Source organism: Salvia splendens, chromosome 13, assembly GCF_004379255.2.
Source record: "Salvia splendens isolate huo1 chromosome 13, SspV2, whole genome shotgun sequence".
Lineage (NCBI taxonomy): Eukaryota > Viridiplantae > Streptophyta > Magnoliopsida > Lamiales > Lamiaceae > Salvia > Salvia splendens.
Genome location: NC_056044.1, coordinates 12,494,324 through 12,514,870, shown reverse-complemented (window position 1 = coordinate 12,514,870; position 20,547 = coordinate 12,494,324). Strand labels below are relative to the sequence as shown.

General features: G+C 38.9%; 1 protein-coding gene across 1 annotated transcript; it reads left to right on the top strand.

Moving 5' to 3' along the window:
• The first annotated feature begins 15,782 nt into the window (after nt 1-15,782).
• Nucleotides 15,783-20,172, top strand: LOC121761580 (jasmonoyl--L-amino acid synthetase JAR6-like). Its single transcript, XM_042157215.1, has 5 exons — nt 15,783-15,890; nt 16,893-17,200; nt 18,464-18,565; nt 18,632-19,544; nt 19,642-20,172. Exons 2-5 carry the CDS (start codon nt 16,896-16,898, stop codon nt 20,041-20,043), a joined length of 1,722 nt encoding a protein of 573 aa, XP_042013149.1. The 5' UTR covers nt 15,783-15,890; nt 16,893-16,895; the 3' UTR covers nt 20,044-20,172.
• Nucleotides 20,173-20,547: the final 375 nt, after the last annotated feature.

Here is a 20,547-nt window from a genome sequence, read left to right as displayed (position 1 = left end):
TGGGACTGGTGTGGAATCATATCCCCTGGACCTTCATTGTGCTGCCTGTTATTTATCTGATTAAATCGGCCTCCTCCATGGCCTTGCTGGTAAAAACCGGAAGAGCCATACTGCTCTGGTTGGTTCTGGGAAAGATGATTTTGTTGGTTTCCTTGGAAGTACTGTTGGTTCCCTTGGGATTGCTGGTTTCCCATGTGGTACTACGGGACATAACTCACCATCTGATTACTTGGTTGCCTACCCTGGTTGCTATACTGAGGGGCTTGGTGTTGGTACCCCCATTCTCCTTCCTGTTGTCGGCTTGACCAGTTAGGCTGTCCTCCACTTGACCAGTTCCCTTGCGGTCCACTTGAACAACCTGCCTGACCTCCTTGCATTCTATTCCCTCCAGTGTTTGGTCTATCCAAGATTCGAGCTGGCTAGTTGGACTACCCGTCAGAGGGTTGTACCTGTTGTTGTTGGCTTTGATTCTGATCAGTCCATTTGAAGTTGGGGTGGTCCCTCCATGGAGCATCTCTCTGCTTCCCCTGGATCCAGTTGCCATTTGTGTTCCTGTGGCCTACGGTGTTTACTTGCTCTACCTCAGGGGGAAACTCGCAGTAATAGTAATGAAGCTCTTCTGGCGGTGGCGGCTGCGGCACATACTGTGCCTCCTTCAGTGCAGGCGGTGGCGGCAGTCTCGTTTTTTCTACTGCTTTCAGCAGTTTCTTCTCCATCTGCTCAAATCGAGCCTCCAGCTTTTCATCATTGCGCGCCTCAGCTGCGTGCACTGCTCCTCTTCTGTACTGCCCTCGAGATGTTTCGTATGACCGCTTAGCCTCAATCAGCCTCTCCAAAATATTCTTAGCTTGGCTAAAAAGGGTTTTTGAGAAATCCCCTTGTGCTGCGAGGTTGAGGTCGTTCTTGCTGTCCACCGTGAGTCCGCCATAGAAGATCGAGTAGATCTCCTTCTCTCCCAGCTTGTGGTTAGGGCATGCTTGAAGCAACCCTTGGAACCTATCCCAGTATTGGCCGAGGGGCTCGTCATACTCCTGTCTGGCTTCTGTAATTTCCCTTTTTAGGAAACTTGTTTTTGATGTTGGAAAGAAACGATCGAGGAATATCATACGGAACTCAGCCCACGTCCTGATGGATCCTTCCGGCAGCCTTGACAGCCAGACACCCGCATCGCCCTTCAAAACGAAGGGAATAGCCTTAAGCCTGTAATCTTCGGACGTGGATCCAGCTGGCACGGGCTGAATGTCACAGTATCTGCAGAATTCTTCCAGGAAAGCATACGGACATTCCTTCGAAAGGCCATAGAAATGGGACAAAACGACCAGTACTCCTGATTTGATTGCGATGGTCCGCATTCCAGGAGTAGCGGCGATGGCATGTGTGGGCTCTCTCTCATCATGAGCGTGTAGAGAGCCGACTCCCGAGTCGTCAGCGACAACGGCCATCTCTGCTTTCGTTCGTTCTGGTGGTGGTGGTTGTGTTTTCTGCTCGGTGGCTGCTGCTGCTTCTAATGCGGCTCTGCGACGAGTGATGACAACGCCGGCTTCCTGGAATCTCCACTGAGTGTTAGTTCTTCTGTATATCAAGGGATGATTCCAGTAATCGCCTTGGTGGTACTTTCTCATCAACAGCAGGAAAAACAAAAAAATGAGAAACAAAATTATATACGTGTACGCACAAACATAAAGTAACACCATGCTTCCCCGGCAACGGCGCCATTTTGGAAGGACTTGGAAAGAGGTCGAAAACACGAATAGAATGCGGATCAAGTTATATGGAATGATAACCGAACTGATTAGATCAGTTAGCAAATGTCGTTGCCACTTAATCAATGCAATCTAGCTCTCGCCCTTTCCGCCTTGCCAAAGTAATTTATAACTCCCAATTTTGCACAACTTTAACAGTAAAGCGGCAAGTTCGGGGTTGATCCCACAGAGAAGTTGGTGTGTCGAGTGTGTGAGTACTGAACAGGGGGGTTGGTTGCTACCACGCTTTACTTTGGGAGTTTTTAACTACTGGTTTTAATCTAGACAGAATTAAACTAGCTAGCTTGATCAATGCAAATTTAACTACTGGATCAAGTGAATTGCAGGTAATAACAGAAAAGTAAATGCGCGGATTAAAAGTGAAAATAACTTTGATTAAACTAAAAGCTGAGTACAACGTGAAATTTAAACAAAGCTAACACTTTGGAATCTAAGAAAGCGGTAAAAACTGAGAAAAATCTCAGCGGGAAACTTAAGATAACGCTAACAGAAATGAGTATTCTGCAGCGCTCCCTTTCGGTCACCCTTTAAACTAAGCTATCTAACTAAGCTAGAGAACTGAACTAAACAAAGCTAGAGAGCTGAACTAAACTAAGCTAGAGAGCTGAACTACGCTAAATAACTAAGCTAAGCTAAACTAGACGGAAAGTAAAGTCTCGGATGCCTTCTTGTGGTGCCACACCCTCTATTTATAAGCTCGATTCGGCCGCCAGCTGGATAACGATCTTGACAGGGAATATTCGCTCATTCTTAGAGTGAGCGACTCATTGATTGCTACGTGATGTTCTTCTAGAATGACGACGCTTTTTGGTAACAGATTCGTGACTCGGCTCCGTCCTTGCGTCTCATATTCCAGCACGTGTCCCCTTCTAGAACGTCGTCCTTGATAACAGAATGGTGCGCTATATCCAGCTCATTTCCTCACGTGTTCTTCTTCTAGAAGCCAACGGTCCCCACCTAACTGCTTGATCGCCCCCCCTTGATCAACTCCCCGATTCTTGGCCTTTTATCTCCTTTTGTACTTGCTTGATCAGTTCGGCCTTGCTGCCTTGGTTAAGTGGTATTTTTGCACATTTAACACTTGTTTTGCGCGATAAAACCGATCAAGTAGCATGTATTTCACCCTTAAACCTATGCATGAAATGAGCCTTATCATTTACCCATGTTTTCCTGAATTTTTTTTTAACATAATCTCTTATTAAGTTATCGCTCAAATCTTGAACATTCTCCATAGAGCACAATTATCTAGCTTGTTCTTGAATCTGTCTCAATATTTTTATAGACACCCATACATGCTCTTCATCTTTAGATTTTATATCATAAACTTTTATATTAATAGAATAGTAACTAACCTTTTAAATTAAGATTTTGTCGAGTCTTTTTTTATATACATTAAATTAAATTAAATTAAATTAAATTAAATTAAATTAAAGAAAAGTTTAAATTAGCTTAGCTCTCTAAACAAAAGAAATTAGGTTGGTTGTTTAAACAAAAGAATGATGTGGTCTCTGTACTTTAAAAATATTATTTTTTTTCTTCCACTTTAATGTTTGCACGATTTTTGTCCTTTTGTATTTTTTTCAATTCTTTGGACTTCAAGCCATGGATTATTTTTATACTTTTCTATACACAAACTATTAAAAATTAATAACAAATTTCAAACTAAGTACCCAAACTATAAAAAAGTTTTGAAATGAGTGCCTGACCACAACTTTGCATTTTTTACGAATATTAATGCATATAGCATTTTTGTTGAGAAGAAAGAAAATTGAATTGTAAATATGACTAGTTAGCAAAACTATAAAGTGAATTAAGGATATAAAACAACATACAAACATGTGTAGAACATGATATGGAAAGTACTATTCGAAAATGCATATTTATTTTATATATAAAACTAGTCCAATACACATTAACAACCACAATCAAGATTTTGACAAGGATTTTAACGTACAACAAAACTATAAAAAGCAAAAATTCAAAATCAATATTTTAAACATAACACTCTTAAATTTGATATAAAATGAGGTATAGCTTTAATTAACATCTCCAATAATTTCCTTAACTCATAATCTAGGACGTGTAGTGTGAAAATCCACTACTACGAGGAATAGGACCATTAGCGATAGCTACCGCCTTTCCAAAGTCCTTCTATAACCCAGCCACAAATTCCTCCTGCCATATGATCAGCCCTTCCCATCACCCTTCTCATCGCCCTTCCCACAGTCGTACAAGACTATAATAGCTCAGCCATTCTTTTTTAATTCATTTTTGTAGATTTTCATGTGGAGTAATGAAATGTGAAGAAAACTGATGGAAATAATGGCTCTGACGGTCGCTCGGCGCGTGATAGGTGCCGAGCCAGCACCGAACGACCTAGTCCGTGCTCTGGGGCACCCCTCCCCATCCCCCATGGCTCGGTTGTTGCAATAAGCCCTTCCTGTTAGGGTTTGTATACTAGAAATCACATTTCGAGTGATTGAATACTGTAAAACTCTAATTATTATTTTCCAATAAATTCAACAGATTATTTTTGCCGTAATGTTGTTATGTTTTACATTTAATGGATGTTTATTGCATATTTAAATGTATAAGTGAACATAACAAAGTCTAAGTCTTTGTTTTAATAGACCGGTTGTGGGCTGCGCTCAATTTAAGGTACGCGGTCAGTCCTGAACAAAGTAAAATAAGAATTTCACAACCTAGATAGGCCTAGACTACCTATCGTGAAAGGTTGCAATGTCAGTCCGATTATTTCTTAGCCTTATTGAAATATGATGATGTTGGTATGGTATAACACTGAATGGATCTAACAGCAAGACAAGTCTTTATGCTATCTACTGAAAAACGAGGTCTTGATAATTGATTTCTTAATCAATGTACGTTAGCATTGAGCATACGATATTGCGTATCTACTATTTTGACTTACCAAAGGTGCGGGTTTTTCGTCACCCAACGATCCAGGTATATTGGGTAGTGGTGATCATTATCTGGCGATGCTAGGATTGCTATTATATTGAATCGTGTGCGAGAGAGTCTCATTGGATAACATCCACAAGAAGAGCTCGAAACAAGGTTTTATTATTCGGAACCTAGCTAGTTGGAGTTTGATTACTCTATGAATAATAAATAAGAGTTTCTTGGTAAGTCCACTCTTGGAAATTAAAATATGTTTATTAATTAAGTCCATAGCAGACATTAATTAATTAATGGATGTTTCTATCTTAAGCGCGGGAAATGAATTAAACAAATAAAACCTGGAATACTTGTAATTTCGGATTTGGAAAGGCAGTGCAATATTACTTTTGTAGTGGCTGCTTGTAATATTCCAATATGAGCTTGTATTAAATTGTGGGTTCGATTTAATTAGTAAAAAGCTAATTGGGTGAGGCCATGTCCAAATTCTTCCTTAGATCCCTGACTGGGCCCTATATGTGACTAAATATATAGGAGAATAAAGGAGACAGAAAACACACTTTTTCATAACAAAATTTTGTCCACCTCATATTTGAGAGAGGATCCAAATTCTTCTCCTTCCGTGAGCAGATTTCTGTCTTCGTTATTTAAGTCCAAGTACACTGGTGAGATTTGTCCACACAAATATCAGTCTACAGTCCAGGACACCAGTCAGAAGATCCGAGGTCGAGTTCTGAAGATCTTCACGTGGAGAAGACGCAAGCCATCTTCGATTCTTAAGTGAATCAACGAGGTAAATTGGTTAACTCTGTAGTATGCATGTTTTAGGGATTGTTTGATCTAAAGCATGATTATAATTCAAGTTATGAGCATGATACGTGAGAAAATTACGCGAATAGAATTTGTCTAAATAATCAGCTAAATAGATCAAATTCATGTGATCGGTTCTTATGCACGCTTTCGCTGCCAACCCCTTCAATTGGTATCAGAGCCAGTCTTTGGCTCTGATTATTTGGATTTAAATTTCGCAAAATTTATGTTTGCATGTGTTATTTGATTTCGAAGCATGTTCTTATTAGTTTTTGTTTAATTTTGTGCATGTTGAACTCAAGAACAATCGAATCAAAGAACTTGAATTTTTCGATTGTACGAGACGTGCGATCCGTCGACGCTCGCACCGAGACGGATCGCACCGCGCGCGATCGAGGTAGGGTGGTCGAATCAATGGGAGCCGAGGGATCGAGGGTCACGGGGCGATGCGCAGACGAGCGTTGGCTCGTGCGCGCCGCCGACCGAGACCTAACCCTAGGCGGCACCCGCACCAAGGTCTACACGGTGGCTAGTGCGGTGCGGCGGTTCGACCGAGAACTCACCGAGACACCGAGACGCTGATAGCCCAAACACTAGGCGGAACGACCGAGACGAAGCTCCAAGCTTCTGGCCGAGACGTGTGCCGGAGCAATGGGAGCAGGGAATCTCGGATGGGTCGAGACAGGCCATCACAACTAGCCGAGAGCAGCCGCGCCACCGCGCATGCCCCAGGCCGAGAGACCGCGACACCCGACGAGCCAGGCGGCCGAGAGGAGTCGCGCCACCGCGTGAACTCCTGGCCGAGACGCTCATGAAGCCTGACGAGCCAGTTAGCCGAGATGCTGGCGCGCGACGTGCGCTGCTGGCCGAGAAGCCGTGCGCGTCATGATTCGACGACGAACTCATCAGATCTTCATCGGTCATCGTTCGTGCGAACCTCGGGCGATGGGATATCGATGAAAGATTATTTTAATGATTATTTAATTTTTAATTAAAAGATATCATTGAAATATTAAAATTTAATGGAAATAAAATCTTTTTGGAAGATTTACCTAGATTTTAGGAATATTTTTATTATTATTTATATTTATGGAAATAAATAATATTATTTTATTCCTAGATGATATAGATGAGAATAATTTAATAGTTTCCTAATATTTATCTAGATTTTAGGAATATTTTTATTATTATCTATATCTATGGAAATAAATAATATTATTTTATTCCTAGATGATATGGATGAGAATAATTTAACAGTTTCCTAATAGTTATATATCTGGAATCCTAATTAGGATAGATATGTATGAATACGAAAATAATTTTAATTTAAACAAGGAAATAATTTTAAACACGGAAATAATTTTAATTTAATTTTTCATGTCTTATTAAGAATTAAATAATTTAATTATTTTAGATATATCTTATAGTAGACATAAAGAAGAATTAAATACTGGAACATTATTTTCTTAATGGAAGACGTCAATTAAATATAAATGATTCAATTATTCAGCATATTAAATACCAACAGAATTTAATTAAGCCTTAATCTGCCTTAAGGCTAAGGATAATTGAAAAAAAACCATAACCCTAAATATCTAAGCTGTAATTACGAACTCAACGTTTGTATATGGTCTCCACCAATTGGTCTGTAATTTATGAAGTTGTTTCCAATATTATCGCCACCTGCACTGCGGGAACTAGAATGTGGTTTCCAATATTATCGCCACCTGCTCTTTGGGGACAATAATCCTAAGATACTGCGAGATTCAGAAGTTCACACAGGATTTATGGGATAGCTTGATCTTGTTAGCAGCGCATGAGCATTGTTATAGGAGTGTGTTGTAGAAATGAGGTTCTGTAATGCTAAATTCGGTGGTCTTGCTTAGGCAACATTAGGCGTTCATGCCACTCTGTGGTCTCTGGACTATTCGTCGGTGTTGTGACTAGTAAAAATTGTAAGATTTTAATGCGTATTAACTTCCTCTGGAGGATACAAAATTTTAATTATACTGTTGTAAGATTTTGAAAAGTTTTATGGTTAATCTAATCAAACTTCTTACATAAGTTTATGACAAATGGTAAATATTCTGTGGTGCAGTGCAAATCAAATCGTCAATATGTCGTTCAATCCTCTTTCTGCAATACTTATAGAAATCAAACTCGAGGGCCAAAATTACATAGAATGGAAACAAAATTTGGACATCGTTCTCACAGCAGATGAGTACATCTTTGTACTCACAACCCCGCGACCTCCAATGCCACCAGCTAACGCTGCGGCAGGAGTCAGAGATGCACACAGACGGTGGCATAAAGCGAATGAGATGGCTAAGTGCTATATGTTGGCATCTATGTCATCAGTACTCAAGCATCAGCATTCAACCATGGAAACTGCCGCCGAGATCATGCAGAATCTCAAGAATCTTTTTGGTACTCAGAATCGAACGGTTAAGTCTCAAGCCTTTCGGAGTATCATGTCGAAGACTATGAAGGAAGGCTCGTCTGTGAGGGACCATGTCCTCGAGATGATGGGCCACCTCAACCAAATTGAGGTCTTGGGAGGGACGATCGATCCCGAGTCCCAGGTGACTATTATCCTTCAAAGTCTTCCCCCTAGCTTCCAGCAGTTCAAGCTCAACTTCGAGATGAACAAAAGGAACTACACCTTGGCAGAGCTGTTGACTGAAATTCAGTCGGCAAAGGACCTTATGGTCCAGGCTAAGGCGGCCATGATGACTTCGGCGCCTCGTTCCTCTGGCTTCAAGCCTAGCGCGGGAAAAAGGCAGGCACCGAACTCAGGACCGGCCAAGATAGCTAAGGGAAAGAAGAAGAAGATGGCAAACAAGAAGCCCACGGGGAAGTGTTTCAAGTGCGGAGAGAAGGGGCATTGGAAGCCAGATTGTCCTAAAAAGGGCAAGGCTACAGGTATTCGCCAAGCTTTAATAGTCGAGTCGTGTTTTGCTTCGTAGTCTACTTGCACTTGGGTTATTGACACTGGAGCCACTGATCATATTTGTTTTGATCCTGACTTAATGCAGGTGACAAGACGGCTACGTGATCGTGAGATCGAGGTCCAGCTGGGCGACGCTACAAAAGTGGCGGCCGTAGGAGTGGGAGACATTTATTTGCGTTTTAGTAGTGATAGATTTTTGATTTTGAAGAATGTTTTGTTGATACCTTCTTTTAGAAGAAATTTAATTTCAGTTTCTAAATTAGTTTTTTATGGATATTCGATTTCTTTTAATGACAATTGCGTTATTAAGAAAGATGGTTCTTATATCTGTCGTGGTATCACGGAAAACAATCTGTACACAATCACATCTACACAGTTTAATAATCGCAAATCAGAACTCAATACAACATCGAAAATTTCAAAGAAACGAAAGGAACCTTCAAGTTCAATGAACGAAACGTACTTATGGCACCTTAGACTTGGTCATGCCAATGAAAGGATGATCCATTCTCTTGTCTAACAAGATCTTATTAAAGATCTAGAGGAGGAACCTTTTCATAAGTGTGATTCATGCTTAGAAAGCAAGATGACCAAGAGGCATTTTCAGGCTAAGGGCAATAGGGCCAAGGAAGTACTTGAGCTCGTTCATTCTGATGTATGTGGTCCAATGTCTACTGAGGCAAGAGGTGGTTTTCGATACTTCATCACATTTATTGATGACTTCTCAAAAATTGGATACGTCTATTTGATGCGCCACAAGTCAGAGACATTTGATAAGTTCAAGGACTTTAAGACTCTTGTGGAGAAGTATCATGGTAAGTGTATCAAAAGCCTACGATCTGATCGTGGAGGCGAGTACCTCAGTGCTGAGTTTTTAGACTACTTGTCGGAGTCGGGAATTGAATCCCAACTGACTGCGCCGGGCACGGCCCAGCAGAACGGCGTGGCTGAAAGAAGGAACAGGACCTTATTGAACATGGTCCGATCGATGATGAGTTATGCACGGCTACCTACTTCGTTTTGTGGACATGCCTTGCTTTCTGCAAGCCATATTTTAGACAATTTACAATCAAAATCCGTACCTACTACTCCTTATGAGTTGTGGATTGGGCGCAAGCCCAATCTAGCACATCTCAAGATTTGGGGTTGCCCAGCTCATGTATTGCAAAAGGATCCAACTAAGCTAGGATCAAGGACGGAGGTATGATTGTTTATAGGGTACCCCAGAGGAACGAAAGCTTATGAATTCTTTAGTCTCCGAGATAAGAAAGTTATTGTGAGCACTCACGCCACATTCTTAGAGGAAGACTATGTAATGAATCATAAACCCAGCAGTAAAGTGGTTCTTGATGAGCTAACTTCTGTCAAAAATTCCATTAACCAAGAACGAGTACCAAATGTACAAATAATTCCACAAACTTCAACTTCTATTCCAAGAATTGTAGTGCCGCGCCGCAGTGGGAGGGTCTCACATGAGCCCGAATGATACATTGGTTTGGGGGAATCTATGGATCACTCCTCGGACAGCAATGTATTAGATCCCTGGAACTTTACGGAAGCGCAGGCATATGTCGATCATTGCGAATGGGTGAAAGCAATGGATTCGGAACTACAATCTATGATAGACAAAGACATCTACGATTTTTCCGTCCTACACGAAGGCTGTACTGGAGCAAGTGGATATATAAACGTAAACGTGGACCCGATGGACGAGTTAAAGTCTTCAAGGCAAGACTAGTGGCTAAGGGGTATACCCAAAAGGAAGGTGTCGATTACGACGAGACTTTCTCCCCAGTGGCCATGCTCAAATCGATCCGGATACTATTGTCTATAGCAGCTTATATGGATTGGGATGTATGGCAGATGGACGTTAAGACTGCGTTTCTAAATGGCGGTCTTGAGGAGACCATCTACATGGAACAACCCGAAGGTTATGCCATAAAGGGCAAGGAACACATGGTTTGGAAGCCTAAGAAGGCCATGTATGGCCTTAAGCAAGCATCTAGATCATGGAACCAGTGTTTCGATCAAACTGTTCGCAAGTTTGGATTCGAAAAATGCCCAAGTGAAAGTTGTGTGTACAAGAAGGTTGAAAAGGGGAATGTAGTGTTCTTAGTTTTATATGTAGATGACATTCTTCTAATTGGAAACAATAAAAAGATGTTGTCATCAGTACGAACATGGTTGTCAAACCTGTTCGAGATGAAGGATATGGGAGACGTGAGACACATCCTCGGGATCAAGGTTCTTAGGAATCGAGAAAAGAAGATGTTGTGCTTATCTCAAGAACCTTACATCGAAACAGTACTTAGTCGCTTTAGCATGAAGGACGCCAAGAAAGGTTTCTTACCTTTTAGACATGGCATCCATCTATCTCAAGAGATGTGCCCCAGAACGCCGTCTGAGATACAAGCAATGAGAAGGATTCCATATGCTTCGGCAGTTGGAAGTCTCATGTATGATATGCTTTGTACGAGGCCTGATATTTACTTTGCTGTTGGCATGGTGGCAAGATATCAGTCGAATCCGGGCCAAGGACATTGGACTGCCGTAAAGAACATACTCAAGTACCTTAAATGGACTAAGGACTATGCTATACAATGCAGTCGAGCTCTGTCCTTTGGGATATTCTGACTCAAGACTTTCAAACTGATCAGGACTCGAGAAAATCTACTTCAGGATATGTGTTCACCTTAGGAGGTGGAGCCGTAATTTGAAAGAGTGTGAAGCAGAAATGCATCGCGGACTCGACCATGGAAGCCGAGTATGTGGCCGCTTCGGAGGCTGCAAAAGAGGCAGTATGGTTCAAGAACTTCCTTATGGATTTAAGTGTGGTTGCGAATCTGTCCAAGAGCATCACGATTTATTGTGACAATTCTGGTGCTGTGGCAAATTCGAAGGAACCAAGAGCTCACAAAGCGAGCAAACACATAGAGCGGAAGTATCATATCATAAGGGAAATAGTGCAGAGAGGAGACATACAAGTAGTCAAGATTGCGTCAAAGAACAACCTGGCAGATCCTTTTACAAAGGCATTGGCGGTAAAACCGTTCGAGGGCCACGTTGAAGGGATGGGAGTTCGACTCTTTCAAGACCTCAACTCGCTTTCAGTATAAGTGGGAGAAATTTAGACGTGCGCACTACTATTTTGTATACTCGAAAGCTGTTTTGAGTATAAGTGGGAGATTGTTAGGGTTTGTATACTAGAAACTGTAAACTCTAATTATTATTTTCCAATAAATGCAACAGATTATTTTTGTCGTAATGTTGTTATGTTTTACATTTAATGGATGTTTATTGCATATTTAAATGTATAAGTGAACATAACAAAGTCTAAGTCTTTGTTTTAGTAGACCGGTTGTGGGCTGCGCTCAATTTTAGTTACGCGGTCAATCCTGAACAAAGGAAAATAAGAATTTAACAACCTAGATAGGCCTAGACTACCTATCGTGAAAGGTTGCAATGGCAGTCCGATTATTTCTAAGCCTTATTGAAATATGATGATGTTGGTGTGGTATAGCACTGAATGAATCTAACAGCAAGACAAGTCTTTATGCTATCTACTGAAAGACGAGGTCTTGATAATTAATTTCTTAATCAATGTACGTTAGCATTGAGTATACGATATTGAGTATCTACTACTTTGACTTACCAAAGGTGCGGGTTTTTCGTCACCCAACGATCCAGGTATATTGGGTAGTGGTGATCATTATCTGGCGGTGCTAGGATTGCTATTATATTGAATCGTGTGCGAGGGGAGTCTCGTTTGATAACATCCACAAGAGGAGCTCGAAACAAGGTTTTATTATTCGGAACCTAGCTAGTTGGAGTTTGATTACTCTATGAATAATAAATAAGAGTTTCTTGCTAAGTCCACTCTTGGAAATTAAAATATGTTAATTAATTAACTCCATAGCAGACACTAATTAATTAATGGATGTTTCTATCTTAAGTGCGGGAAATGAATTAAACAAATCAAAGGAAACTCGGAATACTTGTAATTTCGGATTTGGAAAGGCAGTGCAATATTACTTCTGTAGTGGTTGCTTGTAATATTCCAATATGAGCTTGTATTAAATTGTGGGTTTAATTTAATTAGTAAAAAGCTAATTGGGTGAGGCCATGTCCAAATTCTTCCTTAGATCCCCGTCTGGGCCCTATATGTGCTTAATATAAATAGGAGAATAAAGGAGACAGAAAACACACTTTTTTCATAACAAAATTTTGTCCACCTCAGATTTGAGAGAGGATCGAAATTCTTCTCCTTCCGTGAGAAGATTTCTGTCTTCGTTATTTAAGTCTTAGTACAGTGGTGAGATTTGCCCACACAAATATCAGTCTACAGTCCGGGACACCAGTCAGAAGATCCGAGGTTGAGTTCTGAAGATATTCACGTGGAGAAGACGCAAGCCATCTTCGATTCTTAAGTGAATCAACGAGGTAAATTGGCTAACTCCGTAGTATGCATGTTTTAGGGATTGTTTGATCTAAAGCATGATTATAATTCAAGTTATGAGCATGATACGTGAGAAAATTACGCGAATAGAATTTGTCTAAATAATCAGCTAAATAGATCAAATTCATGTGATCGGTTCTTATGCACGCTTCCGCTGCCAACCTCTTCACTTCCCAACCGTCGTCCCGCTAGACAGTGGCAAGGGCGGTGAGAAGCAGTGGCGGACCTATTCAAAGCCATGGGGGATCCATGGAACCCGGAAACATTTTACCTATTAGTATATGTATATTAACGCCTATAACAAATACTCCCTCCGCCCGCCATTAAAATGTCTCATTTTTCCTTTTTCGTCTGTCCATCAATAAATGTCATATTTCACTTTTACTATATTTGGTAAGTGGACCCAACATTTCAATAACTCATTCTACTCACATTTTATTATAGAACCAATATATAAAAGTAGGTCCCACATTCCACTAACTTTTCTACCCACTTTTCTACATAAAGTCAAACAATTTCTTATGACCCGTGCTGGTCAAATATGAGACATTTAATCACGAACGGATGGAGTATGTCAGTAGCGCAGTTGGCTTCTTTCTCTACCTTAAGTGGGGAGATTGGTGAGAGTTCGATTCCCAGCCTAGGCAGCTATATTTCCTTCACACTTACCTTTTTGATTAAGAGTTTATTCATTCAATTTTGACTTGATTCTTCTTACATGTATAAATGTCCTTATTTTTCTTATTTACATTTAAATTGAGTTTGATTCTTACAATTTTTTTTTTGGTATTATATACATTTGAGAGTTCGATTCTCACTATAAGAACAATTACTTACTATATTTTTTTTCCATTTTACACTGATTTTTCTATTTTATATTTTATGTGTTCCTATTTATATCACTTTTTTATTCTACATATTACATTGCTAATACTAAGAATTCAGTTTAACTCTCTTTTTCTTCAATAATTTATATTTTAAAAAAAAACTCTCTTTTCAACAAATTAAGTTGGCCTTTTTTTTTACGTTGACGTTGGATCTATCAACAATCACCTTATACATACCTCTAACTTTTATAATTGATTCTCTTATTGGTCGGCGCTAAAAAATATCACATTAAGGAACACTAGTTTGGAACCCCATCATAAAAATTCTGCATCCGCCACTGGTGAGATGGACCCTGTTGCTAATGCTCTAATATAAGAAACACTTGCCTAAGTTGCTTTCGTAGTCCGTTGATAAAAAAATTAGAAAAAATAACTTATAAATTCTAGTAATTTAAGTTTTGTAGCAAACGTGTATTCAATTTTTAAAAGTGTTGTCATTTTATAATTTTAAAGACACAATACATATATTATAAAGAAGAAGAAGAAGAAACGTAGTTCACCTATAAATCGTATTCACAATTAAAAGATGAAATTTGAAATATTTCCTAATATAAATATTATAAAAATCAACTTTATATTTTAAAATCCAAGAACCGTACGTGCATTCATATTCATAAAAATGCAAAGTATGGAACATCAAAATCCACAAATCACAAATGATATTTTAAAATCCAAGAACCACATACGTGCAAACGGCAGTCCAAGAATTAATTTTTGAAGTTCACTCTAAATATAAAAGTAGTAGGCCTTATTCAAACAAAAGAAGTGAAAGAATCTAACAAAATAAATAATAGAAGTATAAGGGCCTAATAATATGTTTTGCTTAAACGAAATCTTAATATTGAGATTCAGTGCCCCACTACATGAATTCCCATTCACCATACACTTGCCACTAAAATAATTAGTGTAATTGATAGTTACTAAAATAAAAATAATTAAAGTATAACAAATTATAATTAATATAAAAAATTGAAAAAATATATAAATTTAAAAGTTACTCCTTCCGTCCAGGAAAAATAGGTTCATTTTGGGATGTCCACAAAAAATAGTCTCATTTTTAAAAATGAAAAAGTTTTTCTCTCATACTTTGCTCATTTTTTTCCTCTCTCTCGTACTTTACTACTTTTTTCTCTCTATCTCTCATTTTTTACCTATTTTTCTCTTTCTTTTTTACTTTACTGATTTTTTTATTAAAACTCATGCTGTCAACAAATGAGACTATTTTTTATAGACGGGAGGGAGTATATAGCATGCTTTAGAATTCATCAATACTAATTATAATATTAAATTGTAACAATATTTGTGGATGACAAGATTTGAATCCATTATTGATAAAGTAGGAATGAGAAAAGGAAAAAAACAATGATAATTTACATAAATAAAAATGAAATTATTTTTGTGCTTAAATAAAAATAATATAGTGAGACAATTTTATTTTGTTTTCGTTTTCATTTTCATTTTCATTATTATTATTACCATGAGTAAAGAGAACATGGACCTGTCTGAAGGGATATAAAGTGCAATAATAGAGGGATGAACTATTTAGCATGATATTCCGTCCACGTTTTTTTAGATCCTTCATTAATTCTATAGTGGTAACTGTCACATAATATTCCAGACTCCCCTCCCCGCCGACTTAAAGAAAATATCCATTTGCACAATTATATAGAAACGGCTGAGGTCGGTTTGTCGGTATGATTACAACATTTCTCCTCCCTCTTATAACGAAAACTACATTGACATCTACAAGAATATAATCAATTTTTAAAAATAAAATACTACACATTATAATATTTTTGGATATGATAATATAAAGAGATAGATATGGATTAGCGATAAAATAGTGGAGTCCAATGTCATGAAACAAACTGAATGCTCCACTACAAAACTTCCACCAAGGGTACGTTTGGTATTTCACTATACACGCGCGTATTTCCGTCCACTCTCTTCGCTCTATATAAACATACTCACTCTGTCGACTATTCTATCAAAACTCTTCTGCATATCCAAACAACCTAAAATTTCAGCTAACATATTACTTAAATTGCTTAAGTGAGAGAAAGCTTCCTGTCTCTGCAAAACCAACTCCATCATATCCACTATATAGAGTGAGTTGGCTTTCACGCTTCTTTATTATATATACCATGTTTTATTTTTATTTTAATCCTATTCCAATTTCTTACGACCAATAAAATACTAGTAGCTTTTATTCCATTTGTCCACTATTAAATATTTTATTTCACTTTTAATATATCTCATAAGTGGACTCTACATTCCACTAACTCATTTCACTCATATTATATTATAGAATCAATATATAAAAGTAGATCTCACATTTCACTTTTCACATTTCTAAAATCCAGATATGAGTCATTTAATTATGAACGGAGGGAGTATATATTTGTTTCCAACTTTAATCCGACTTGTATTGCTAATATATTGAAATATTAATGTAAATCAATTAATTTCGGGAAATTGTATTCTGCACATTGTAGTAGTCCACTTATCGTGCCACATCACATATGATAATATCTCTTCACTAATGCATGGATACCACAAATACAATTTCCCTAAATTCTCGTAATTTCTCTACTGTCGGATTTGATCTTCTATAAATCTGAGCTCATTCATATCACTTTCGTTCATTACTTCCCATCGACACAAATTCCCCACATTTCCAATTCTAAATTCATTGAATCGTGAGTTTTCTATTCAGTCCCGTTATTGTATTTTTTATTTTAGTCTTTAAATTGTTTTTAAAATAGCTTTCCTTTTTCATCATCTTTTTCTTCACCTTTAAGTTGATCACCAGCGTCAAAAATAGAAATAAATCAATAAAAGTAAAAAAGGTTATACATTAAAACTGACAAATTCGTCGTCACTTTAAGAATATGTACCATGATACAGTCGGATTCTTATTTCCCTTTTATACGTCAGTATGATAAATAATGATATTCTCCTCTCCCTCTTTTTCCCATGTTTCTATTTTAAGGAATATGAGATAAAAAGAAGAAGAATAAAATGTGATAAAAGATTTGTATCATCTTTTATGTTTTGATTTGATAAATTTGCAATACATCATGGTAGAATTTTTTTTTAAATTTTTGAAGAAAATGTTGGAGAAAATGCAAGAAAGAGTAGAGGTTGAGGAGGTTGTGGAAGAATTCGAGTTGTTAACAAAAGATGCAGGGAGAGTTCAGAGGGAAACGCTGAAGAAAATCTTGGAGCAAAATGGTGCAACTGAGTATCTCTCCCAATGGGGTCTTAACGAAAGAACTGATCCAGACACCTACAGGGCTTGTGTCCCCGTTGTCACTCATGCCGATATCGAGCCCTATATTCGACGGATTGCCGATGCCGGAATCCTTCATAACTCATCCATCATCACCGCCAAACCCATCCCCGCCATGTCCTTGAGGTTTGTATTTTGTTCATTTCAATACTTATGTTTATTTGCTAAAATTCTACTCCTACATTTGTCCACCAAAAATAATTTCAATACGAGAAATAAAATTGATAAATTAAGAGATAGAGAAAATATGTATGTGAAATATTTTAATTGAGTGAAAATTATCACCTCATTAGAATGAGAAATACTAGTAGACTAATTTGGTTAAAGACCCAAAAAAAATCAAAAACTAGAACTACTCTCTTCACAAAAAATAATTCCATTCGTCGTCTTTCCATCCATCTTTCTCCGTTCAACATTTTTTCCATCTTTGTCCACCTACCAAATTTAGTCTCATACTAAAAATGAAAGGTTACCTACAGTTATTACTCACTTTTTATTTTTCTCTCTTCTACTTGATTTACATTTTATCTTTTACTATGTTACTTTATCCACTTACTACAAAAAACTTACTAACTTTTAAGGACACAAAAATGGAGACGCAATTACCTGGATTTTTTAAAATAACCATAATTTAGGACGCAATAGAAAGCATCCCTAAGTTGATGGCAATTTATCTTAATCTTTTACTTTTTAAAACGCTTCTATTTGTGTCCTCTAATTTTAGTTGGGATACTAAGGTGGTGTTCGGTTTCCATAATAAAATAATACCAAGATATAATCTAAGATTGAGTTGTGAGATTATTTTAGTCACATGAGATTAGCTATGACTAATTATCTCATGATTATTCATCTAGGATTGAGTTGTGGGAATGAATCTAATGAACCAAACACACTATATATTTAATCTCAAATACAATCTTGCAAACCGAACACCCCTAATGATACTCTATGAACTGTTGAAGTTATAATTAGACACACAAATTAGCGTTTTTAATAGTATTAAAAAGTGTCCTTATCTGATTTTTTGTTATATTGACTTTGTCTACTCATCTTTCATTATTTCCCAGTTTTGTGTTAATACTATGTGTCATCTGTAAATGTAATTATTTTTGGTGGACGAATCGAGTATTTTTGGTGGATGGAGGTAGTACGTATTAATTTAATTAAAGTTTTACATGTTGAATCGGCCGTAGATGTTAGTACAATTATACTATATTACACGTGACGGAATGTTGATTTGGATTCCTAATGTTTAATGCTTAGACTTAAATTATAAACTTTTATATAACTTTTATGTTAATTTGTTATGAATAGAAGATGTGTTTAAACTTTGCACAAATCTTATGAAATCGTTTGATCTTTTAAAGACATTGATTTATGTTTTTGCAGTTCGGGCACTACTCAAGGGAAGCCAAAGTACCTACCCTTCAACGATGATTTGGTCGAGAACACCGTGCAAGTTTATAAGACCTCATTTGCCTTCAGAAACAGGTAATCGAATTCAAATTAAAAACATTACCATCTTTTCGAAAACTGATAAAAATTCCTCCCAAACAGAGAATACCCAATCGACAACGGAAAAGCGCTACAATTCATCTACAGCAGCAAGCAGTTCACCACCAAAGGCGGCCTCCGAGCCGGCACCGCCACCACTCACCTCTTCAGCAGCCCCGATTTCAAACAGACGCTGCGAGCGACGCAGCGCCCGTGCTGCAGCCCCGACGAGGTCATCTTCGGCTGCAACTACCATCACTCCTTATACTGCCACCTACTCTGCGGCCTCCTCCACAGCGACCACATCCAGCTCATCTCCTCCACCTTCGCCCACAGCATCGTCCACGCTTTCCGCACCTTCGAGCACATCTGGCACCACCTCGTCGCCGACATCCGCCGCGGCTCCCTAAGCAGCCGCATCACCTCCACCCCGATCCAATCCGCCATGGCGAAGCTCCTCCTCCAGCCCGACCCTAATCTCGCCGACGCCATCAACCAAAAATGCCTAACCCTCAGCAATTGGTACGGATTGATCCCGGCGCTCTTCCCTAATGTGAAGTATATCTACGGCATCATGACCGGCTCCATGGAGCCCTACATTAACAAGCTCCGGCACTACGCCGGAGAAATCCCATTAGTGAGCGCCGATTACGGAGCTTCTGAGGGTTGGATCGGAGTGAATGTGAACCCTAAGTCGCCGCCGGAGGAGGCAACATTTGCGGTGGTTCCGAACGTCGGCTATTTCGAATTCATCCCGTTGGATTCAGGCGGAGAAGCGGTGGGGCTGACGGAGGTGGAGATCGGGAAGGAGTACGAGGTGGTGACGACGAGCTTCGCAGGATTGTACCGTTACAAGCTGGGCGACGTGGTGAGGGTGGAGGGGTTCCGCAACGGGACTCCGGAGGTGAGATTCGTGTGCCGGAGGAACGTGGTGCTCAGCATAAACCTCGACAAGAACACGGAGAGGGATCTGCAGGTTAAGCACAGAGACGCAATAATACTAAAAATTTAAGACCCAAATTAATCTATTGATTTTTAGAAACACAAATTAGTTAGTATTTTTTTGGGTGCAGGTGTCAGTGGAGGCGGCAGCAAAGGTGGCGGCAGCGGAGAAGGTGGAGGTGGTGGACTACACGAGCTGCGTGGAGGCGTCGACGGAGCCGGCGAGATACGTGGTGTTCTGGGAGATGAGCGGAGGGGCGAGCGAGGAGGTGGTGGAGGAGTGTTGCAATTGCTTGGATCGGTCGTTCGTGGACGCGGGGTATGTGAGCATGCGGAGGATAAATGGGATTGGGGCACTGGAGCTCAGGATATTGAAGCGGGGAACATTCCAGAAGGTAATGGATCACTTTGTGGGAATGGGAGGAGCGGTCAGCCAGTTCAAGACTCCGCGTTGCGTTGGCCCTGCTAATGGGAAGCTCATGCAGATATTGGCGGCCAATGTTGTCAAGACTTGTTTCAGCACTGCCTATTGATTTTCACTTACACTATGTTTAGTGTGCATGTCCTTGTTAAATTTTGTGTTTGTGTTCGTAGATGTATGTCATGGAAGTTTCACCTTTCGGATTTAAATATAAAATTAAAATTAAAATTGTTTTGACGCATGCTAAAATCCCAACTAGGTTCGGTTCATATGGCTACTCAAAACTGTTCTCTTCTTTTACAAATGGCTGAGAATGCAGTCCATCACTAAACTGTTGCATACATATCACTATGATATGTATCAGCCTCTACCTTAGGACATATCTAATTTTATTTTTTATATGTAAATTGTTTTATTTATTCTCATCTAAATTATTTATAATGTGATCATTCAATAATATGTTTGCAAACCTTAAAGAAAATAAACTCGGAGGCTAAAATTATGAAATGTAACTTAGATAACATTCTCATCGTCGAAACTTAAAGTTTGTACTCACCGATTCATGTTCTCCATTACATTGACAAAATTCCATAAAGGAAGTTCGAGATGCATTTTT

Excerpts from the sequence above, each read along its gene's own strand:
- LOC121761580 (XM_042157215.1), top strand. The coding sequence starts at position 16,896 with ATGTTGGAGAAAATGCAAGAAAGAGTAGAGGTTGAGGAGGTTGTGGAA. Across the intron at positions 17,201-18,463 it reads ATCCCCGCCATGTCCTTGAG|TTCGGGCACTACTCAAGGGA; the intron begins GTTTGTATTTTG and ends ATGTTTTTGCAG. Across the intron at positions 18,566-18,631 it reads TCATTTGCCTTCAGAAACAG|AGAATACCCAATCGACAACG; the intron begins GTAATCGAATTC and ends CCTCCCAAACAG.